This window comes from Dromiciops gliroides, chromosome 4 (genome assembly GCF_019393635.1).
Source record: "Dromiciops gliroides isolate mDroGli1 chromosome 4, mDroGli1.pri, whole genome shotgun sequence".
NCBI lineage: Eukaryota > Metazoa > Chordata > Mammalia > Microbiotheria > Microbiotheriidae > Dromiciops > Dromiciops gliroides.
Window position 1 is genome coordinate 467,385,204 of NC_057864.1, and position 24,750 is coordinate 467,409,953.

Sequence of the window (24,750 nt, forward strand, 5' to 3'; positions counted from 1 at the left end):
CTTGGGCCTCAGTTTCAACATCTGTAAAATGGGAGAGCCGAACCTGATAGTCCTTGAGGTCCCTTTCAGCCCAAGTTCTACAAGCCCATGATATTTCCTCATGGGAGGGGAGAGCAAAGATTATGGGGCATTCCAGCGGCTTCCCTGTTGGCAGGTGACAGTTCCGGGCTCTCCCAGGAGGGCCCTGTTTCCTGGCTCCCTCTGCCCCCACCCCTCGGGTGATAGAGCCCAGGGCAGCTGCGGGTCCCCATCCATGCCCGGCTCCTGCTCCCCCTCAGTGTAACAGTGACCAGGGTGGGTCCATCCCACCCTAAGCAGGCTAGGCATCCTATCTGAAGCCAGGGATGACAAAGCATGAACAAATACTCGGGTCAATAGCAAGCACCAGATGGGCAGGGGGGGAGCGTGTATGTGTGTGTTTGTTGTTGGGGGCGGGGAGGAGGGAGGAAAGTTGTCGCAAATGCGTTGCCATGGAAACGAAACTCTATTTATCCACCTCTCTGTTCCCCTCATCCTGCCAGGGGCGTCACCTGAGATGAGTTTAATCTTCTGCAGCCTTCAAGGCCGGTAGGCTCTGGCTCCCGGTGGGGCCTGCTGCCCCCCTGGACAGGGCACAAAGTGTCCGCTTCTCTGACACATCGCCCAGCCCACCCTAGCACCCCTCCCCAGAGTCCCCTAACCAGCCAACTGTGCAATGCTCGGGCCCATTTTGTCCAGCCCTACCCAAGGGAGGGGAGGGAGATATTTGAACAAACTGCTACTGACCCCATATGTGTTTTGGCCTTTCAGGAAACAGGAGCTAGCCAACAACACAGATGTGACCATCCCAGACCGGCCTCTGTCCCCTCCCCTCACGGCTCCCCCAACCATGAAGGTAAGTGCGTGCCTCGCTTTGGGCATCCGGGCAGGGGGAAGATGGGGAAAGAGTTCTCCTGGACACTCTACAACCAGCCTCCCCGGCATCTTGTTCCCGGCTCCCCTTGTCCCAGGGGGTCAGGCGTTGGTAGGGACACAGCTGGGTCCTCCAGGTACATCGACAGCTCCAGAGATGGAGACCAATTAAGCCTGGCCTCGGGAAGAAAGAGTTTAATTGTGTAACCCAGGTGTGCCTGTGTCACTGGGGAGCACGTTACTGCTGTAATGGAGATAGAATGAACCCTGCCAGTTAGCAGGGAACTTTCTGAGGGAGCTGGGAAGTTGGGACGGGGGTGGGGGGGTGGGAGGAGGGCTGGCTTCCTCGGCTCTAAACCATCGCTCTCCACGCAAGGGAGGGATGCAAGGACAGGCTCTCTCTGTGTCAAATGTTTCCTGAGAATGAATAAGTCTACTTGGAGAGCTCTGGGCGAGGAGAGCCGAGCTGATCCAAGCCTCTTGGGATGGTCATAATAAAAATATTAGCTAGCATTGAGGTTTACAAAGGGCTGGAAGTTCTCGAAAGGGACAACCTCTGACATCTCATAAGCCAGGTCTCTGGGCAGAGCGTATGGGGGTTCAGGCCACTTCCTCTGTATGCTCTGGGTAAACAGAGGATCCTTCTCCTACCTCGGGATCCACCCACCCCTGGGGGCATCCCTAGATTGAGAGGCTCTGCTTCGAGGAGGGTGGGGAGGGCGGGACAGACCTACCCAAGGCATAGCCTGACTTCTCTGGCTGGGCTGAAGTGTTCCTTCTGCCCTGCAAAGTTCACTGGGGAGACAAGTAGTCAGTCAACATTCAAAAAGCATTTATTAAGTGTTTGCTTATGATGTGTTTGGCCCCCCCACTGAGGAAGGGGGAAGGGAATAAGCATTTATTAAATGCCTACTACGTGCCAAGAGCTTTACAAACATGATCTCATTTCATTCTCCCAACAACCCTGCAAGGTACGGGCTACTGTTATGCCCATTTTACAGTTGAGGAAATTGAGGCAGACAGAAGTTAAGAACCCTTCCTAGGGTCACATAGGTAGTGAGTGGCAGGGCTGGGATTCGAGATCCCAGGTTCAGAGCTCTATCCATGACGCCACTGTCCTCAGCTGTGTGACCGTGGGCAAGTTTCTTGTCCTCTCTGGGCCTCAGTTTTCTTACCTCCAAAATGGGGCTAATTCCCACATGGCTCCTAGGGTTGTCGTGAGGATGAAATCAAGCCAAGTGTGTCAAGCGTTTGGCACACTTTAAAGTGCTCGTGCCAGCAGCTGGTCAGAGCCCTGGACTCCCTTTATAGGGCAGAGAAGATTAAATGAAGCTGGGCACGGACTTTGTAAAAGCCGAAGGGAGGAAGGGATTCTTATCATGATTACAATGGCCCTATTGATTCCTGCTGCTTCCTCCTCCACACACTGCCTCCACCTCATCTTGCTTCCAGAGTTTATTTGCCTGTGCCCAGAGTGCCAGCCCCGGATGGGGCTTCACTCTCGAGGAAGCTGGTGTGTGCCGTTGGCAAGGGTGAGGGGATTAATGACCCCTCACCGGGAGATGAGCTGAGGCGTATGTCTGGGGCCAAGGGAAATTCCCAGACTGCTCTTCAAATGGCTCATGCTGGCCCAAGGACACAGAAAGGATGAGGAAGGCTGAATGCCTCCTGTGGATGTCTGCTGCGGTTAACGTGGCCTCGTCCCAGCAATGTGGCACAGGTTCCCAAGGGTCTGGGGAGCTGCCCAAGATGGTGGGGAACTGGGCTAGGCATGACCCCAAATGGCCATAGATTTAGTTACATTCAACCCACCTTTCTGTGTAGAAGGCAGGCAAGGCAGGAGGGCACGGTAGGCTAGCCTTCGAACTGGGGAGTCATGAATTCAAGTCTCGCCTTTGATACCCGGGCTGGGTGACTCTGGGCAAATCAGTTAACCTCTCAGGGCCCCCGACAACTGTCTAAAACTCTTAAAGTAAAGAGCAATTGCCAATCTGCATAATGAAGGAAGTTTTCATACCAGGAGTTCTCCATGCTCAAGCAGTCCCAGTTTCTAAGCCCCAAATGAAAATGCAAAAGACACCCAAGTAGGTCCAGGGGATAGGAAGATGAAAGTAAACACAGTTCCTGTCCTCAGAGAGCTTATGATCTAATGGGGGGAGGGGAGGAAAGCATGGCATTGAACATAACAGTCTTGAAGAGTGAGAGGTGCCACCCAGACTTGGGCACAAAATAGGAAGACACTGGGCAAAGTTCCGACCATCTGAAATGGAATTCCTAAGAGCGTTGTTATTGACGATAATGACTCATATTTGCATAACATTTAAAATTTATAGATCACAGGAGAAAGAGAACTGGATATGGAGTCAGAGGTCCTGGATTGAAATCCTGACTCTGCCCTTTCCTAACCACGTGACTAAACCTCTTATCATAGGCTCCACACAGATCTAGAGCCAAAAGGGACTTCTGGGGCCATCTAATCTAGTCCTCTCATTTTTACAGAGAAGGAAACCGAGTCAAAGAGAGGCTAAATTGAAAATGAAAGGGTTTAGATTAGATGACTATCGAATTCTTTTCCCACTGTAAATCTACTGTATGAGCCCATCTACCCCACGGGATAAAGAGGGCAAGTGTTATTGCTCCCATTTTTTGTATTAGGAAACCAAATATCAGAAAATGTTGAGGACTTACTTAATGGTTACTAAGCCAGAAAGTGGCAGAGCCAAAATTTAACTCAGATTTCTCAACTGCATATCATTCACTCATTCATCAGGCATTCATGGGGCAGCTAAGTGGCTCAGTGGATAAAGCACTGGCCCTGGATTCAGGAGGACCTGAGTTCAAATCCAGCCTCAGACACTTGACACTTACTAGCTGTGTGACTTTGGGCAAGTCACTTAACCCTCATTGCCCCCCACCAAAAAAAAAAAAAAAGAGTTAAGGCTATCAGGCATTTATTAAGCATTTCCCATGTGCTAGGCAGTGTACTCTTGTGCCAGGAAAACAAAGGCAGAGATGAACCAACCACTAGTCCTGTGGAGCAAATTTTTTCTACCATTTCTGTTGCCTTGCATTTGTTCAGTGATTAATAGCTTACAAAACACTTCATGTTCATTCTCTCTTCTGATCCTTACCACCCCTTATGAGTCAGGTAGTGGAAATATTGTCGCTTCCATTTTAGGGATGAGGAAACTGAGACCATGTGGCGAATGAACAGCAGTCAGGCCTGGAGCCCTGGTCTCCCTCATTCCTTTCTACTATAGCCCAGCTGCCTTTGTAGCTGAGAATGGGCATCAGGCCCAGCTTGGAATGGTGCAGGGGACAATGGAGAATAACAAACTGCCTGGGACTGTGGGAATACAGCAGCTAGGTGGCGCAGTGGATAGAGCACTGGCCTTGGATTCAGGAGGACCTGAGTTCAAATCTTGCCTCAGACGCTTGACACTTACTAGCTGTGTGACCCTGGGCAAGTCACTTGACCCTCATTGCCCTGCAAAAAAAACCCCAAAAAACAAACAAAAGGGAATTAGAGGAAGCTTAAGAGCAGTCCGGTCAACTGTGCCGTATGCTGTGTGACCATATGCCCGTGCTACCTTGGAGGAGGTAGGTCCCAGTGGGCTGTGGAGGGAGAGTTCACCCACATGGGAAGCAGACCGACAACATTCCCATATCGTCTGGAGCCTAGATTTAGGGCTGGCTCTAAATCTAATGCTTTCATCTGATGGCTGAGGCCCAGAGGGTTTAAGTAACTTAAAGTTCCAGGCTGAAAGAGACCTAAGAAGCTATCTGGGTCAACCCTGTCATCGGACAGGAGAGGAAATGCAGGTCTTCCAAGTAAAGTAACTTGCCCAAGGTCACACAGTGCTCGCCCACCAAGCTGGGATTCCAACCTAGGCCCTACTCATCTTTGTCATTCTTCCTCCTGCGGTGTGCCGATTTGTTCCCCCTGACATTTGCAGCTGCCTGAGATGAACTAATCTCCCAGGATCTCAGTGCTGAATAGTAAAAGGCCACCGAAGGGCCTTCCCTTCTCCAGGCCTGCCTGCTGGGTACTGAGGCCCACCATGCTGGTTTTAACAAGTTAGACCAAGCGAGAGGAACAAGTGAGGTGTAAAGATGAAAGTGACGTGGGGCCATGAGGGTCTCGGAAGCGTGGAGCTTTAAGGAGGAATATCCTGTCCCCCTTCTCCATAGCTAGGCTGTGTTTAAGGGGAGGCTGGCAATGACTGATGATTACCTGTCCGTGGGGAATGGACCTCCTGGTTTATTCATGCATTGAGTAAGGGGGTACAGATGTGGTCTCACTGGTAATGGACAGTCCTGGAAGCTGAGACCATGAATGGTGTGTGTGTGTGTGTGTGTGTGTGTGTGTGTGTTTATGTATGTATGTATGTAAGAAATAGAAGATAAACAGAGAGAGAAGAAAATATGAGAAAAGAAAGATGGAGAGGGAGAAAGGCAGAGAGACAGAGACAGAGATGGAGATGTGGAAGCACCAGAGAGAAAGATGTATTCACGTTTCCCTTCTTTCATGCCAGCCTGTCTGGAAGGTGTTGGTGACTGAATAGATTTCCTCGCTGTGCCTTGTGAAAAAAGTTACCCCATACCCAACTTGCCAACCGCTAGGTTGGGGGCAATAGCGATATCGGGATCATAGGATTGAAGCAAAGAGGGACCTTTTGTTGTTGCTCAATTGTTTCAGTCATATCCAACATCCACGATCCCATTTGGGATTTTCTTGGCAAAGACACTAGAGTTCTTTGCCATTTCCTTCTTCAGCTCATTTGACAAATGAGGAAACTGAGACAAACAGGGTGAAGCGACTTGTCCAGAGTCACTCAGCTAGTAAGTGTCTGAGGCCAGATTTGAACTCAGGAAGATGAGTCTTCCTGACTTCAGGCTCAGTACCTTACCTAATTGAGTCACCTATGGGCTACATACCCAGGGATTAGATGATATCAAGGATCTTCCCTGGTATGCAGTCCTTAGGCCAGTGGCCTGGCGGAAGAATACTTATCTGGAGCTGGGAAGAAAGAAAAAGATCTTCCCAGACCATCACCACTGAGAGCAATCAGGCAGGATGGATGTGCACACGCGTGTGCCCTGGCAGCTGTGATCTGTTCTTCCCTCTCATTCTTTTCGCCTGGGGCTCCCACACAGAAGAAGACAGCTTAGGCCCCGCAGCTCTGGGCCAGTGAATTCATCTCCCGGAGGGCTGGAGCCTGGATTGGACGGTCCATGCTTGGGAGAGCACATGGGGAGAGCGATCTCTGTTATCTCGGTGAGATGCTGCTGCGTGGATACACCCTTAGTTCTGGTGGGGTGGCACTGAGCCTTTTCCCCCCAAGTGGCCAGCTGACAGTCAGTCTGTGGCCACGGAGAGGGATCAGGCTCATTCTGTGGGTGAAAAGAGGAATCAGATTAGGGTTTGGAGTCAGTCTGTGATCAAGGTCTGAGCTAGGACACTAAAGGAGCTGTGTGACATCGGGGAGGTCACACAAATGGCCTTTCTGACCCTCAGTTTCCTCATCTCTAAAATGAGTATAATAAGAGCTGCCCAGAAACCTTCCAGGACCACTGTGATGATCGGTGTAGTGCTTTGTAGCCATGAAGCATTACATCAATGTTGGCTTTTGTTATTATTACTGAGCACCTACTGTTAGTTTAGTTGAGTATGAGTGAGATATACCAATAACACATGATCTGTAGTCTTCAGGGGTTTAAAGCCTTGGATCTGGGAGGATGATGATGAAACGCACTCCCCTCCTGCTTAAGCATATCAGATTGCTTCTTTACTATTTCTTCAACATACCTTGTTGAGGTGGGGGCTACTGGGACAGAGTGGTACATGTGCTGTCAGATAGGCTTATTTTACGTAACCTTTTGCTACAAGGGAACAGTGGTTATTGGAAAATGGCCAAGAGTATAAAAGATATATAAGACCATCAACAACACTAAAATAGTTTGATAGAAGAGACAACAGTCTAATATGATATGGGCTTAATTAAGCTCTAGATTCAGTGGTGGTCATGAGTATTATAGAACTTCTGCCAAGGGAGCATGGACTCGAGTGGTCAGAGAAGGCTTCTGAGAGAGGCCGCCAGCCTCAGAGGAAAGGCTGTGAGCCCTGAGTGGGGAGTCATGTAGGCGGCTGGGCTGACTTGTGACCTTGGATGAGCCATTCTTCTCTCAGAGCCTCTGTTTCCTGCTCTGTAAAATGAAGGCTTGGGGGGCAGCTAGGTGGCACAATGGATGGAGCACCAGCCCTGGAGTCAGGAGGACCTGAGTTCAAATCCGGCCTCAGACACTTAACACTTACTAGCTGTGTGACCCTGGGCAAGTCACTTAACCCCAATTGCCTCACCAAAAAAACCAAAACAAAACGAAGGCTTGGACCAAATGGTTTTTGGCATTCTTCTCCACTCAGGATCTCTGATTTCTGTGACCTCTGACCTCTAAGGCTTAGTCCAGCTTGGACATTCTAAGATCTTTGAAGCTGTTTTGATGTGCCTGCCACATCCCTCATTTCCTCCCTCCCTTCCTTTTCTTTCCTTCCTCCCTCCCTCCCACCTATTTCCTTCCTTTCCTCCTTCCTCACTCTTTCAGAAGCCTTCCTTCCTTCCTCTTATATTACTTCCTCAGTGCCCAAACCCTCCCTTCCTTCTTCCTTCTCTCTTTACCTCTCTCTTTCTTTCAGAAGCCTTCCTTCCTTCCTTCCCATTTCTTCCTCAGTAACCAAACCCTCTCTCCTTTCTTTCTTTCTTCCCTCCTTCCTCTCTCTTTCTCTCAGAAGCCTTCCTTTCCTGGGGCAGCTAGGTGGTGCAGTAGATAGAGCTCTGGCCCTGGATTCAGAAGGACCTGAGTTCAAATCCTGTTTCAGACCCTTGACACTTACTAGCTGTGTGACCCTGGGCAAGTCACTTAACCCCAATTGCCTCACAAAAAAAAAAAAAGAAGAAGAAGAGAAGCCTTCCTTTCTCTCTGTGACCACAGATTGTCTAGGAATGGGTGAGGGAAATGGCTGTCAAGTTGAGGACCAAAATGATTTTGGTGGTGAGGAGGAAAGGGACCCGTCTGTGGGAGACATTTCTACTTGTGGTCGGGAAGGGGGGGGGGGTAGAACTGACTGTTGTCAGCTTAGGCAGGCCAGGATATGGAACAAGGGGGGACATTGTAGCTGGTTTTTTTCCTTCTTCAAATAAGCTCTGGAGGTGCATTTGAATGTCAAGATAAATATTTGCTCCCCCAAATTACAGCCACTTTGTCAGGGTCCAGCCTGTTCTTTGATTGCAGCTCTGTTTGCTCTGGCCAATCTGTCTCTGGGCTCAGCTGCATCCACGGAGCTCATCTGATGTGAGTTGTTAGGACAGGATCCTGGGCCTGGAAATGCCATTCTTCCCTGGATCCCTTGCTTTTCTGGGGTGGGCCAGGAGGCCAGGGACTCTTCAGGGAGGGGCAGGGAGAGGACACAGTCCTCAGAGGCAGCAAGAGAGCTTTTAGTTAGACAAGAAAAGGAACTTTTCTGTGTCCTTTTCTGAGGATCAGTCAGTCAATCTACAAACATGTATAAGGTGCCTCTTTAGCTCAGGCACAGGGCTAAGTGCTGGGAAGACAGAGAAAAGCAAACACCATCCACGCTCTCCAGTTGCTGATGTCCTGATGGGGGAGACAACAAGCACGTAGCTAAACTCTATGTATACAAAACAGAAGTAGAGTCAGTGTTACCAGCTTTAAGGTTTACAGTGTTACAAATATTGTTTCATTGGGTTCTCGAAGCAGCCCTGGAAGGTAGGTGGTATTGGCCCCATTTTATTGAAAAGGAAACTGAGGCTGAGAGAAAGTGACTTGCCCAGGGCCACACAGCTAGGCAGGATGTGAACACTTATCCTTCTGAATCCAAGTCCAGGGTTCTGCCACTGTGTTTTTTTCAGCAGCCTCATGCAGGGTAGATGGAAGGGGGGGGGGACTTGGAGAAGGCTCTAGATATTCTGGAGCAGGGCCTCTGGGATTCTGGGTTTTTTTTGTTGTTGTTTTGGTTGTTTTGGGGTTTTTGCAGGGTAATGAGGGTTAAATGACTTGCCCAGGGTCACACAGCTAGTAAGTGTCAAGTGTCTGAGGCCGCATTTTAACTCAGTCCTCCTGCATCCAGGGCTGGTGCTTTATCCACTGTGCCATCTAGCTACCCCCTTGGGATTCTGTTAATAGGATCATAGACCTAGAGCTAGAAGGGACCTCAGAAGGGACCAAGTTCAACTCAGCCCCCTCCCTTTTTTACAGATAAGGAAACTGAGACAGAGAGGATGTGACTTGTCTAAAGTCATACAGCTAGAAAGTGGTCGAGGGGTGCCCTCGAAGTCAAGTCCACAGACTCCAGACCTAGCATTCATTCTACTGCATCAGGCCTTCCATTCCCACTTCCTAGAAGTCTCTAACCATTGCTGAGCTGCTGAGCCCCAAGCCTAGGCGGGACCATCTGCTCTCTTCCTCTGGGACTACTTTTTTCTTCCTACTGTGTGGGTGGCAGGAATAGGCTGGGTGCCCACAATGCCCACCTGAGCTCTCCCCTTTTCCTTTCCCTGACTTGTTTGCCCTCCCCACCCTCCCTCCTTCCCCAAATCTCCCTCCACATTTCTTCAAATTTCCCTCATCTACTACTGGGTGCCAGTTAAAGTCTTCATTTCAGAAACCAAATCGAAGTGGTCTATACTCAGTGGGGCAGTGCCTTTGAAAAACAAACTGTCTTTCTCTCTTTCAAACTGAACAAAGCCTGGGGGCAGCTAGGTGGCACAGTGGATAAAGCACCAGTCCTGGATTCAGGAGGACCTGAGTTCAAATCTGACCTCAGACACTTGACACTTACTAGCTGTGTGGCTCTGGGCAAGTCACTTAACCCTCATTGCCCCACAAAAACAAACAAACCAAAACAAAACAAACTGAACAAAGCCCAAGAAAGCAGTGGGAAATATACTTAATTTGGAGCAAATAATAATAATAATAATAATAATAATAATAATAATAATAATAATGGAACAGTTAGGTGGTGCATTGGATAGAGTATCTGGCCTAAAGTCAGGAAGACTCATCTTTGTGAGTTCAAATCTGTCCTCAAACACTTACTGGCTGTGTGACCCTTGGCAAGTCACTTAACCCTGTTTGCCTCAGTGTCCTCATCTGTCAAATGAGCTGGAGAAGGTAGTGGCAAACCACTCCTGTATCTCTGCTGAGAAAACCCCAAATGGGGTCTTGGAGATTCAGACACCACTGAACAACGACAACAAAAAGCACTTTAAGGTTTGCAAAGCAAACAAATATAATCTCATTAAAAAAATAAAAAAACAAACAACCTCATTTTATCCTCATAACAACCCTGTAGATAAGTGCTGTTGTTATCTCTGTTTTACAAATGAAGAAACTGAGGCAGATAGAAATTAAATAACTGGCTTATGGTCATGCCAGCTGAATTTGAACACAGGTTTTCTTGACTCCATGTCCAGTGCTTTATCCATTCAACATGTGTGACCTTATTATCTGTGTGACCTGGGGCAAGTCACTTAAACCTTCTGGGCCTCAGTTTCCCCAATTATAAAGTGAGGGAGTTAAACTAGATGACCTTTAAATTTCCTTCAAGCCTTAAATTAGTGAACTCTTCAAGGGCTGTCAGAGACCTGCCCAATTACCTCTGTCTCAGGGGCCAGTTCTTCCCCTTCTATGAAGGCGTCCTCATCTCTTGCTTCCTCATGAACATGAGCTGTGAATGGCTTTTCCTCCTTTTTCTTTTCTTTCCTTTCTTTTTTTTTAAAGATGGGCACAGGGGCAGCTAGATGGCGCAGTGGATAGAGCACCGGCCCTGGAGTCAGGAGTACCTGAGTTCAAATCCAGCCTCAGACACTTAACACTCACTAGCTGCGTGACCCTGGGCAAGTCACTTAACCCCAATTGCCTCACTAAAAAAATTTAAAAATTAAAAAATAAAAGATGGGCACAGACTGTTTGTGGCCAAGCAAACTGTGGGAATCAGACCAGAAATAGTGTCTGATGAATCCTGATGGAAAGAGGAGGGAGCTGGAAAAGGGCCCTCCAGAATGAGGATGGAGATTGGCAGGGAGTGTAGAGGGGGAGGGAGAGACAAGAGGAAAGCACTAGAGACAGATCTGAAGCGTTAATGCCTCCCTCCCCCCCCCAACCAAAAAAAAAATAATCTTGTCTTCACATTATTGATATTTTGTGTGTGAGATATCATGGTGTTGTGGAGAGATGCAGCCTTGGATGCAGGAAGGGCTGACTGTAGGACTCTGGGAGGGTCGAGGAAGCTACTGGGTATCTTAGGCAACCTTCCAAGTAAGGGGTCCTTCACTTGGGGTCTGGGGATCTGTAGTCTCGGTTTTAAAAAATATTCTGACAATTATTTCCATAGACTTGGTTTCTTTTGTAACCCTATATATTTGATCTTAATCATTTAGAAAGTTCTGCTGAGCAGGGGTTCATAGGTGTCACCAGACAGTATGGCCAAGCAGTCCCTGACCCACAAAAGGTAAAGAAGAACTCTTGTTTTAGCACTATATGTAGCAGAGAAGGGGGCTGCTACCTGTATTAGTAGAGAGCCTTTCCTTGATTGGCTGGTTTCTTTTGTCAGTGAAATCCTAGTTCCAATAGCAGTCCCACTCCTAACATTTTGTATATCCACGTCTCCGTGTCTCCTCTAATAGAGTGGAATCTCCATGAGGGCAGGAACTATTTCTATTTCTTTCTTGTCTTTGTATCCTCAGTGCCTGGCATGTAAATGTGGTGGTGGTGGTGTCTTCATTTTGGTCGTGTCCAACTCTTCATGACTCCTTTTTGGGGGTTTTCTTGATAGAGACACTGGAGTGGTTTTGCCATTTCCTTCTCCAGCTCATCTGACAGATGAGGAAACTGAGGCAAACAGGGTGAAGTGACTATCCAAGGGTCATGAAGCTAGTAAGTGTCTGAGGCTGGATTTGAACTCAGGAAGATGACTCCAAGCCCAGCACTCTATCCACTGTACCACCTAGTTGCTCCCAACCAGGTATGTAATAGGTACTTAAGAAATTAAATACTGGAACACAATAAATGCTTACTGATTGACTTATTGATCAATTCTAGGTTCAAGAGTCTGAGACCAGAGTAGAAATGACCTAGGGGCTTAGGAGGTATGGGTCTAACAACCCCTTCTCTCTCAGTCAGGGGCCTTTCTGTGCAGTTGATTTGTCTCTTGGCCTGAGTCCTGAGTCCCAAGTTCTCCGTTTTCAGCTTTGCTGTATATAATTCTGGGACAGACAGCCCCCAGGGTCCCCTTCAAGGCCCGGGTAATTCAAGACAGTGGCTGGCCCAAGCAGACAGTCTTGGAAAGTGTAGGATGTTTTTCCTCTCCGCCTCCTCCTTGTCCTCTCCAACACTCATGCTCTGATTTATCCTCTTAATATTGCTTGCTTTGGGCTAATATCAAGGCTAGTCTGTACCTGGGGCACACACCCTCATGTACTGTCTGGTGGAGAGAAAGAGAGAGCCTGGAAGTGTGTGAGGTGGCAGCCTGGGCCATGGGACAAGGCAGGAACTCCACACCCAGCCTGCCTAGGGCTAGCCAGATCCAGAAAGTTCTACCTGGGGGAGCAACTAGGTGGCACAGTGGATAAAGCACCAGCCCTGGATTCAGGAGGACCTGAGTTCAAATCCAGCTTCAGACACTTGACACTAGCTGTATGACCCTGGGCAAGTCACTTAAACCTCATTGCCCCACAAAACAAAAACAAAACCCCCCAAAACCCCAGAAAGTACCACCTGTCTCCTAGATAGGGGCCCTTCTGGCTTTCTGGGTGCTGGGGTCACTCCCCCCCACCCCATGCTTCTCATTCACTCATCCCAAAAGCTGTAGTTTCCCTACTGCTCCCAACTCCTACCCAAATTGTGCCCAGCCTTTAACAATAACAACAACAAAGGCTAACAGTTCTAGGTGCCAAGCACTGTGTTGGGCACTTTACAAATACAGGGTGGACCAAAAGTCACAAAGGGGTCTGATGTTTTATGAACTTTGGGGAAATCATTTTTCTTTATTTCATATATATATATATATAATTTACATATATTAATAATATGTAATATATACATATACACACATACACATATATTTCCTACCTATATTATATAAGATGCCATGGGCGGCAGCTAAGTGGCACAGTGGATAAAGCACAGGCTCTGGATTCAGGAGGACCTGAGTTCAAATCCAGCCTCAGACACCTGACGCTTACTAGCTGTGTGACCCTGGGTAAATCACTTGACTCATTGCCCCCCCCCCCCCCCGCCAAAAAAAAGAGAGAGACAGAGAGATACTATGGTATTGTACATTGAAAACAAAAAACTAAAGGAGTTATTAAATATTGAAACCCATTCATGACTTTATGACTTCATGACTTTTGGCCCACCTTATATTATCTCATTTTGATCCTCGAAACAATCCTGGGAGGTAGGTGCTATTATTATCCCTATTTCACAGTTGAGGAAATGGAGGCATACAGAGGTTAAGTGACTTGCCCAGGATCACATAGTTAGTAAGTGTCTGAGGCTGGGTTTGAACACAGGTCTCCCTGACTCTAAGCCCAGTGCTCTATCCACTTTGCTACCTAGCTGCCTGAAGGCCCAGCTTTAAATCTCATCCTCTATCAAATCACCACATATTATTTTGACCCTATTCTGTATACAGACACCTCCTCCAGGAGGCCTTCTTTGCTTTGTAGGACCACAGGACTTAGAGCTGAAAGGGACCCAAGAGTCCAGTGCCCCACTTTCCAGATGAGGAACCTGAGGCCCTTAAGGGATTTGCCCAAAATCACATGGGTAGTGAGTGGGGTTATGGAGGCAGAAGGGGGCAGAGGCCATCTTGTCTATCCACTTCTATTAAAGAGGAAGAAATAGAGGTTTGGAGGAGGGGAAGTGACTTGCCCAAGGTAGCACTTGTCAAATAAATAGTGAAGCAAACATGTTCAGTTCTATTGTTCTGAGTCCAGCGGATGCTTTGTTCTCACACATTGCTTTTTTCTACCCCTCCCCCATGACAACACAATGTAGTGGAAAGAGCACAGGAGTAGCAGAACTTGTGTTCAAATCCTGCCCCATCCCCTTACTACCTGTGTGATTTGGGGCAAGTCACTTGATGTCTCTGGAACTCAGTCTCCCTCCCTCTCTGAAAACAAGGGGGACTCTAAATCTACAATCCAATTACCTTTTTTCCCCCTGAACTCCTTCTGCCTAAAGTCTATAATTTAGTACCTAAAAAATATGTTTTCAATTGTTCTCTGTTTTCTCTGTGTTACTCATCTCCAGAAGGGTGCTGGGAAATGTTTAACAACCAGCTCTCCAAAAAGCAAGCCACCATTTTAAATTTTAATCTGCCTCATTAACAGTTCCCCTATCATTTTCCTAAGTAGACAGTCAACAAAACAATAAATCCAGCCCTTATTTGGAGTATTTGCCAATTTCATGCTGAAAATTTAACAATCACTCTCCTGGTTTGAGCGAGCTCCAGCACACCCCTGCTTGCCTCCCCAGTGAGGGTGGTGAAGTCCTTGAAGGCAAGGATTGTTGTTGTTCATCCTTCATTCTAGAATAGGACCAATGAAATCACAAAGGTGAAATCTTGACTTGCCTGTGAATTGGATTTAAGTGAGGCAGAGCTAGCAAAGGACCGACAATCTTCTCCTTCTCTTATCCCCCAGTCCCACCCAAGTACTGGACCCAGGTTCAAGGAAATGCTTGTGGCTGAGACAGAAAGGGACTCCAGAGTTGTCAAACAGGCTGATTTTTCTCTTCCCTCCCACTCCTCCAAGAATCACAGACATTTCCTCCCTGGAGAACTGGGTCCTCAGCCAAACCAGGCTAACCAGACAAGCTGCTCCTGCTTCCCTCTCCCCTCGCCAGGGAGGACTCTGGGAGGTCCCAGGTGCAAGGCCAGCCAGTGAAAGGGCTTCAGAGCCACTTTGTCAATGGTACTATCCTCCCCTCCCAGTCTGTTTTCTTCATGGCTCACGTTCCCATCCTTGGCTTCCCATCAATCCACCTTTTATGCTCCTTCCCCCTGCCCCCAAATCACAGGCATTTAACTCCGTGCTCTGAGGCCCCGTCTGAACATCAATCGTGTGTTAAGGCAGTGTTCTCTGGGTTGGCACAAAGACTGGGTTCCTTCTGGCCACTTATTAACCCAGTCCCTGACTCTAGTCAATCACCATTTTGGTCCATCCCACTGCTGTTGACCAGGGTGTCTCTTGTCTTTCTGCCCCACTCAGTGGAGGACATTGGGAGCTCAGTTTTCAGCTGCAGAGTCTCCCCTCCCTCTCCTGGGCTAGAGAAGCTGGGAAAGGACCTGAGTTACAGCCAACAGCTGTTCTCACTTGTGTGTCTTGGCTTCATTCATGTGTGACCAGGAACAGCTAGTCAAGGGAGGGTGGCGAGCAGCCTCAGACCAGTTTGAGTGCAGCTAAAGCAGAAAAGGGTGGAATTAGCCCTGGATACAACCACGGGGGATGCTGGAATAGGGGAATAGGCCTAGAGGACTTCCCCCGGACCCCAGGATCTTTGGTGTGGCACAATAGAAAGAACTGACATTGAATGTCAGGAGAGCTGAGTGCTGTTCCCTTCTCTGTCCTGAGCCAGCTGTGTGGCCTTGGACAAGTTCCCTTCCCTCTCTGGGGAGTCCTTCCTCTATTAAATAGGGGGAGCAGGTGGTCCTAAGAGCTCTTCCATCTATAATGACCCCTGAAAAGACCCCTGAACTTGGAGTCAGGAAGGAAAGAACTGGGTTTGAATCTTGATGCCAACAGCCAATTAACTAAGGTTTCGTATCCTTGTCTGTGAAAATGGGGGAAACCTTTCCCCTTATTTCTCTTTGTTGTGAGGGACATGGAATTATAGGTCTAGAGCTAGAAGAGACCTGAGGCCACTGAGGCCCGGGGGGATTAGGGAGGATGCCCAAGGCAAGGTCCCACAGGTATTCAGTGGTGGGGTTAGGTTATGAACCCAGGTCCCCTGACCCCAAGGCCATTGTTCTATGCTGACTCCCCCAAATTCCAGAGCAGGCGGGGGTCGCCTACTCCAGCTGAGGGGTCTGCAGTCCAGGGAGCAGAAGTTGCTGTGGCCCAGTGACAAAGTTTGTATAAAGTACTTCGCAGACCTTAAAGTGCTCCATAAATGCTTACTATTGTTGGACATTTGCATATTGGTTGGAGGCAGGGAACATTTCGGTCTCACTGTCCAGCTGGTTAAGTCATCAGTGATACCTGAAGAGATGACTCTGCTTTGTGCCTCGGCCTTATTCCCTTCCCAGCCCAGCCCAGCCCTCCCTGAATTCATTAGTGGTTAGATACCCACTTGTTCCTCCCTCCTGAGCCTCCCTCTGTGACCCTGGGGTACACGTTTTCCAGGTGACATCCCATCAGCCACACTGCCCCCCTTGTTTGGAGGGTGGAGGACCTCCGGATGGGTGGAGAAAGAACAAGTCTTTCTCATGAACTCACACATGAGTGACCTCATTCTGGCCATCAAGAAGTATTTATTGAGCTGTTCCCATAATCCAAGCTGGTGTGGTGCTGTGACAAGAGCCCTAGTAGGGTCAGAGGATCTGAGTTCAGATCCTGTCTCTGATGCTTATTACCTGTGGTATTTCATTTCAGTCATTTTTCAGTCATGTCCAACTCTTTGTGGCCCCGTTTAGGGTTTTCTTGGCAAAGACACTGGAGTGGTTTTCCATTTCCTTCTCCAGCTCATTTGACAGGTGAGAAAACTGAGGCAAAGAAGGTTAAGTGACTTGCCTGGGATCACACAACTAGTACGTGTCTGAGGCCAGATTTGAACTAAGGTCTTTCAGACTCCAGGCCTGGTGCTCCATCCACTGTACCTCCCAGCATCCCCTAGTACCTGTGGGACCTGGGGCGATTCACTTGACAATTCTGGGCCTGATTTCTTAATCTATAAATTGAGGGGGCTGGGCTTAATGGCCTCTGAGGTCACTGCCAGCTGCAAGCCCATGAATCCTGCCTCTAACATTGTTTAGCTGTGTGACTACGGTCAAGTTGCTTCAACTTCCGAAGCCTCCGTTTCCTCCTTTGGAAAGTGAGAGAAATCTCTTCATAAATGTTGGGCTCCCTAAAGGAACGATTGGTTAACTGAGGCTCAAGGAGAAAAGGCCTCTCTGAAACAAGAAACCTCTTTTTTTTTAGAAGGGATAAGCGGAAGGGGAAGGTCTTGTCTGAGTTCCCCGGCCCATGCATGGGTGACATGTCCCCTTTAGCCATAATCACGATGCTCCTTCTGGGAGTCAGAGTTAACAGAAGGTCTGCGGCTCTAATCCGTCAGCTAAATGGAAGTGGCTGTTTGGACGTCTGATCTCAATTATAAATGGAATTCAAGGCCATTAGGGCCAAAGCGAGCACACTCTGGGAGGGAGTTGGGTTTGTTAGTAAATGGCACGTGGGGCATCTGATTGGATTTGGCATCAAGGCCTGGAAGTTTCCGAAATGTCAGATGTTAATGAGATGGCTGATTGGCTCTGGAAGGGAAGCTAGGGCTGGGGGAAGGGAGGGTGGTTGGCAGCATCTGGAGGGAAGGAGAGAAGGGGACGATGAAGGAAGAGGAAAAGGTAGGAGGAGGTGGGAGAGGCGGCAAGAGGAGAGGGAAGGAGGGGGCCGGGCCTGAAGACTTACCACCTTCCTACTACCCTGATAAGTGCTGGGGGCACCCATGTAGATGCAATGCAGGGAAAGAAAAGATCATTTCCCATTAAGAAGTGATTAGGAAAGTAGATAAAACACCGGCGCTGGATTCAGGAGGACCTGAGTTCAAATCCGGTATCAGACACTTGACACTACCTTTGTGACCTTGGGCAAGTAATTTAACCCTCATTGCCCTTAAAAAAAATTTTTGAATAAATAAAAAATAAGAAGTGATTATGAGAAGGATTATAGACTCAAATGGAAAGATGGAAGGAAATCTTAAGGACCTTGTAGCCCAAATCTTTTATTTTTACAGATGACGAAACTGAGGCCCAGGAAGTTTCAGTGACTCTGTCTTACACTATGCCACTTTCTGCCCACTTTGAAACCATGCTCCGCATCCTCTGACCATTCTCCTCCTCCCCCTCCCTCCAGAACTCAGACCCTGCTCCTGGGGACCCTGATAGGTGAGCCGTCACCTTTTCTTTCCCCTGAATCAGGCCACCATGCCACTTCTGGGATGCCGGCATGAGACTGGGGACCCAGAGCTCAAGTCCACACAGCCTGGTGCTGGAGCCGACTCAACCCATTTTAAAGTTTTCATTTGCACAGAAGTCAGAAAACTACAGATCAGGGGCTGCTTTATTATTCTCTTGATTATCTAGAGTTAAGAAAGTGATGGAGGAAATTGCAATAATGTGGATTAATTAAAAGGGTGTTGTTTTTTCGGAGAACTGGATGTTAAATATTTACCAGCACACCCTTGGATCCACTCCTCCAAGGGCTGCCATACTGGAGGAAAGATGAGCACCTTTGAGTCAGTCAGAGAAAAAAACAATAAAGTCATAAAATCTTCCAGCTCACTTGGAGGGCAGGTGTGGCTGAGCTAAAGAGAACCCTGAACTGGAATCTGCAGCCTTGGCTTCCGATCTCACTTCTGCCACTAACTTGCTGGGTGACACGGGGCCTCAGTTTCCTCCTCTATAAAATGAGGAGATCTTCTTTAAGGCTCCTCCCAACTCTTGAAGTCTGGGATCTTCTTTTCCAGTCAATCCACAAGTATCTATTAAGTGATTCCTCTGCCCCAGGCACAGTGCTGGGGACACAATGAAGATCTGAAAAGAGTTCCTGACCTCCCGGAGCTTACCTTCTAATGACATGTATCTGCAAGATGCAGCCAGAGAGGGTGGAGAGTAACTATAGGATGGAGGAGGAAGTTCTAAGGCCCAGGTTGGAGAAGGACCTTGCTTGGGAGGGGGCAGGTTAACAGCAGAGCTGGGATGAGAATTAAAGCGTCCAGAGCTCTTCGGACTGGTCTGCGAGGATGCTAAAAAGCGGGTCATTTCCAAGGGTTGTCTCCCTACCTCATTGATGTGTGGTCCTAGGTTCATAAGAATCATAGATTTAGAGCTTTAAGCTTGAGAGGCCTTGGGGGCAGCTAGGTGGCACGGTGGATAGAGCACCGGCCCTGGAGTCAGGAGTACCTGAGTTCAAATCCAGCCTCAGACACTTAACACTTACTAGCTGTGTGACCCTGGGCAAGTCACTTAACCCCAATTGCCTCCAAAAAAAAACCAAAAAAAACCCCTCAATTTAAAAAAAAAAAGAAAAAAAAGATTGAGAGGCCTTCTAGACCGAGAGGCAGCCGGTGATACAGTGGATGAAACATGGACCTGGAATCAGGAAATCGAGTTCTAATAGCTGTGTGACCCTGGGCAAATCACTTTGCTTCTGAATGCCTCAGTTTCTTTGTCCATAAAATGGGAATAATAATAGCACCTACCTCTCAGAGGTGTTGTGAGGATAAAATGAGGTAATATTGTCAAGGTTTTTATAAATGGTAAAGCACTATATAAATATTATTATTATTTATTTATTTTTATCTATCCATCCATCTTTCTTTCTATCCATCCATCCATCTATCCATCCATCTATCTGTCTGTCTGTCTATCTATCTATCTATCTATCTATCTATCTATCTATCTATCTATCTATCTATCTATCTATCTATCTAGTTATCTAGTTGTTGTTGTTATTAGCCAATCACTATGCTGAGTGCTTGGGATAGAAACAAAAAGGGAAGATAATCCAGAGTTCTTTCCCTAGCACCTGTGGGTCCAGGGGCTTCTCAGAAAGTCCATCTGCATTCATTGAGCTGCCAGACTGTAGCCTGCCCCTCCCACCAGCCACTGCCTCCAGGGGGGACTGCACATCTGCCATCCCGGCAGAAAAGACCAGGGGACGGATCTGGCCTGAATCCCTCTCGACACCCAGCCCTCATCCTGTTCCCTCCTGGGGGAAGCAGCATAGGACCCAGGTTCCCAGATTTAGAGCAGGAAAGACCCTTCCGGGCCATTTAATCTAACCTGCTCACTTTACTGATATGGAAACTGAAGTCTGGCCCAAAGTCACATGGCTGGTAACACAGTTAGGATTTGAATCCAGGTCCTCTGACTTCCAACCCATCCTATTTTCTGTTGCATCACACACAAACACTTGACGGCCACTTTCCAAGCCCAGTGATTGGCTCCCATTCCTAAGTTCTTCTCCCCTTTTCTCATCCCCCCCTTCCCCCAGCTTCGTTCGCTTCCCATCACACGAGGCTGTCATTGCCTGCTGGGGATGGCGTGCCAGCCCGCCCTTATCTCCTTGTCAGAGGTGCCCCCGAGTCAGCAGGAGGCCCCTTCATCACAAGTGGGATCTCCATGGTCAGATAACCTTGTCTTGGGTGACATTTCCCTGGGACAAGCCTGGTGGAACAAGACCTCCTCCCCTCCCCATGTGACACCCCCCTCCTCCCTCATGAAGATAGCGTTGCTGGGAGACAGAGACAGCAAGTGTGGCTCTGCCTGGGAGAGCAAACAGGCACACATGCTTAAGAGTCAACAGAGGCAGGCAGGCAGGGAGGGAGGGAGGGACGAGGCAAACACCCCGCAGCTCCCACCCGGTGCTGATAATCTCCAGTTCTCTCGCTTCTGTGGCTGATGCCACAGATGGGCTGCCCGGTCATTCTGGGAAATCTGCTTCCTCGATGGAGGGAGAGGGCCTCAGCCAGAGGAGGAAAAGAGGGGGGAGATTCCAGCCTGAGTCAGATCCTAATCTGACTGTAAGCTCCTTGAAGGCAGCCAGTCTCCACTGTCCTCACCTGCCCTTGTATGGAGCCTCACACCTAGCAGGTGCTTAATAAATGCTTTCTGAATGATGCGGACCCAGGGGCATTTATTGAGCAGATAAGTAAGTCCTAGAACCGGGAATGTTAATCATTTTCATCATGACATGGATTTAGCCAACGCTAAGCCTTCCTACCATTTCCCCTTAATATGCTTTGCATTTCTGTTACTATCTGGAGGACCAGCTCCCACCTTTTCCTTGAACCCTTCCCAGAGAAGCCCAAAGCGAGCTCTCCCTCCTCTGGACTGCTACAGCCTGTGGCCCATGAAGTCACTGATGGACGATTGGAGCCTCTTCCCCATCCAAGGCTACAGAACCACAGCTGGGGCCACACACCCCTGGGAAAACTGGGCCGTGATTTAACACCCTGCCCCCAGTTGGTATGTGAGAAGGACTCTCAAATTGACGATCCTTTGGCCCTGCAATTCCACTTTCTGGAATGTGCCCCAGAGGAACAGAATTCAGTGATGTGTAGCAAGATGTTGATAGCAGCAGTGATGTGGACAGCTAGAAACAAGCCAGATGCCCCGCGGTCCGAGGGCAGCCAAGCACACTAGAGCATTAATGCTTTCATTGCAATGCTGGGTGGCAAAGAGAGTATCTGGGCTCTGGCTGGCCTAGGGCAGTGTGGATCTAGAATGAAGAAAATGTGAACTCAGCATGGTAGGAGGGCTCGTGGCATGTGCTGGAGAGAGGATTGCATTTCAGGTCAGACTCTCCGAGTTGGAAGGAACCTCAGACTCCATCTAGTCTGGCTCATTCCTGAACAAAGAGCACAGACTCTAGAGTAAGGAGACCTGGGTTCAAATCCTGCCTCTTCCACTTATGAGCTGTGTGACCTTGGACAAGTTAAGAAACCTTCCTGCTCCTCAGTTTCCGCATCTGCAAAATGAGAAGGTTGGTCTAGTACACAGGTGCAGTTCTGTGTTTCAAATCACTATTGCCTCCACAATGTGTCAGCTAAGTGGTCAGCAAGCCTTTGCTTGAAGACCTCTACTTAGGGAGAAGTCATTACCTTAAAAGGCAGTACATCCACGTTAGGATGGTTCTAATTAGTCAGATTTTTTTCTTTTTTCTTTTTTCCCAGCAATCAGGGTTAAGTGACTCACTCAGGGTCACACAGCTAGTGCGTGACTGAGGACAGGAGCAGAAGCAGAAAATGACAAACCACTCCAGCATCTTTGCCAAGAAAACCCCAATCGGGTTAAGGAGAGTCAGGCATGACTGAACAACAGCAACAAAGTCCCTTTCAGTTCTAGATTTGAGATCCGTGAAACCACAACCTTTCTGAACCTCAGTTTCCTCATGTGTAAAGATGCGCCATGCTTACCTCACTGAGCTGCTGGGAGGAAAGTGCTTTACAAGCTGTGAGTTTTTTAGCCTAGATTTTCAGTGCCTTGTTCAAGGCCACACATCTAAGAGGTAGCGAGAGTTGGCTTGCAAACTCATGTGGTCTGACTCAAGATTCCATGCTGGGGCTGATTTGAACTCAGTTCTTTCTCATTCTAGGGCAGCCATGTGGTACAATGTATAGAGCACTAGCCCTAGAGTGAAGAGGACATGGGTTCAAATCCTATTTCTGGCACTAACTAGCTCTGTGTGTGTGTGATCATGGACAAGTCACTTAACTTCTCCAAGACTCAGTTTGGTGGCCTCCCTTAAGTCTCTGAACCCCAATCTCATCATCTGCCAAATGGCAATAATAAACTCTGTGGTACCTGCCTTGGAGGGTGGTTGTGGGGCTCAGCTGAGATAGTACAGGGTGTCCCAAAAGTCTCAGTGCAGTTGTTAAGCGATCACGCTAAATTTTTGGGACACCAGGTATGTGTTAACCTCAAAAAGCCATACAAATGGCGATTACTTTTATTGTTATTGTTATTATTGTTTGGCTAGGGAGTAACAGCTAGTGAATGGGAAGGTAACCCTAGCATCAGGAAGAATGGGGTTCAGATCTTGCCTCTATGTGACCGTGGGCAAGATACCCCCTTAGTGCCCCAGGAGACTCAAGACTAGAAGAGCAGGACAGTTATTGATTTGCCTGGGTGGAAGGAATTTTCACCCTAGGAGTCCCCTACAGGTCCCTCCCCTCCTCCTTACACCCCGCTGCTTGGATTGTAGCTCATGATTCCTTAAGGGCAATCTGTCAGTCAACCAGTGTTGATTAATCAGTGGCTAGGGGCACTGGCCTGGCCTGGAGTTAACAAGTTTGTTGTTGTCTAATCATTTCAGTCATGTCCAACTCTTTGTGACCCCATTGGGGTTTTCTTGGCAAAGACACTATAGTGGTTTGCCATTTCCTTCAACTCATTTTTTTTTTGCAGGGCAATGAGGGTTAAGTGACTTGCCCAGGGTCACACAGCTAGTTAAGTGTCAAGTGTCTGAGGCTGGATTTGAATTCAGGTCCTCCTGAATCCAAGGCCAGTGCTTTATCCACTGCGCCACCTAGCTGCACCCTCCTTCAACTCATTTTACAGATGAGGAACTGAGGCAAACAGGGTTAAGTAACATGCCCAGGGTCACACAGCTATTAAGTAATTAACAACCCAAGTCCTCCTCACTCCAGGGCTGATGCTGTATCCACTGGAGCACGTAGCTGCCCTTGAGTTAGAAAGACCCGAGTTCAAATCCAGCCTCAGACATTTACTAGCTGTGTGACCCTGGACAAGTCACCTAACCTCTGTTTGCCTCAGTTTCCTTATCTATAAAATGAGGTAATAATAGCACCTGCCTCCTAGGGTTGTCGTGAGAGTCAAAGGAGGGGCAGATAGGTGGCGCAGTGGATAAAGCACCGACCTTGGATTCAGGAGTACCCAAGTCCAGCCTCAGACACTTGACACTTACTAGCTGTGTGACCCTGGGCAAGTCAGGTAACCCCCATAGCCCCACCAAAAAAAAAAAAAAAAGAGGGTGAGAGTCAAAGGAGATAATTATTGGAAAGCACTTATCACAGTGCCTGGCACATAGTAGGAGCTATATAAATGTTAACCATATAATAATTATTGCCAGGAACCATGCAAAGGCAAAAATTAAACAAATAGTCCCTGCTGTCATGTAACTTGAACTCCATCAGAGGAGATCTATAAGATGATTCATATGCACAGAATACTGGATCTGGCGTCCAGACTCTCCACCATTAACTACATTTATCTTTTCTCATCCTTGCCAACTCAATGCATCCCCCCCACCCATACACACACACTTTAAATACGAAGAAGCGGGAGCCAGGACAGTTTAAGTGACTTAGCCGAGGAGTTAGTAGCAAGGGTTGGTTCAGACCTGGTTCCTCTGACTTCACAGCCTACAGTCTCCCCATGACTCCAGGGCTGTCTCTCAGAAGGGAGGGCTCGCGTGCAAACCCATCTCGGCCCTCAGAGGGTAGAGGCAAGAGCACCGAGGAAGGTAACGTCTGCGTCTGCCATCCCTGTCTCATGTGGCTGAGCTTTGAAAGGCTTCAGCCTTACATCTGGGAAGGGGAGGGCTCAGGGGAAAGTCAGCCCTGCAGCCAATGTCCCTGTGCCGTGCATGAGCAGACCGTGTGTCAAAATAATTATTATAATAATTATTGTTGTTTTATTATTATATTTTATTTTTATTATATGCTTATAGTTATGTTTTATATGTTAGAAGTGAATTAGAAATAATTTATTGTTTATTATCATATTTGTTCTAAATATTCTTTAATAATAAATTCTTGATAATAATGCATTTCTATAGCACACCAAGGTTTGCAAAGCCCTTAATAACTAATGTTTATGTAGGTGGTCATTAGTGTAACAATTAATATAAGATACTAATATATAACATATGATATTATCTCATTTGATCTAAAGAGATATATAGCCTTTGTGTCGTAACACTTGGGGATGGACTATATTGAACCACCTTCTTTCTTGCTCTTAGACATTTATGTCCAAGGGCAGACATTTGCTAAATGACTGTCCTGGGTGAGTGGGAGATAATTGATGGCCAGAGAATA

At 47.9% G+C, this 24,750-nt stretch overlaps 1 protein-coding gene across 6 annotated transcripts in view; it reads left to right on the plus strand.

Moving 5' to 3' along the window:
- The window catches only part of RAP1GAP2 (RAP1 GTPase activating protein 2), a 298,254-nt gene that overhangs the window by 178,587 nt on the left and 94,917 nt on the right, over positions 1-24,750 (plus strand). For all 6 annotated transcript variants that reach the window (XR_006356225.1, XR_006356224.1, XM_043999908.1 and 3 more), the window contains one exon: positions 790-874. Coding sequence is in view for 4 of the 6 variants with exons in the window: in XM_043999908.1 (XP_043855843.1) it covers positions 790-874 (85 nt within the window). In the remaining 2 variants the exon portion in view is untranslated. The remainder of the gene's footprint in view (positions 1-789; positions 875-24,750) is intronic.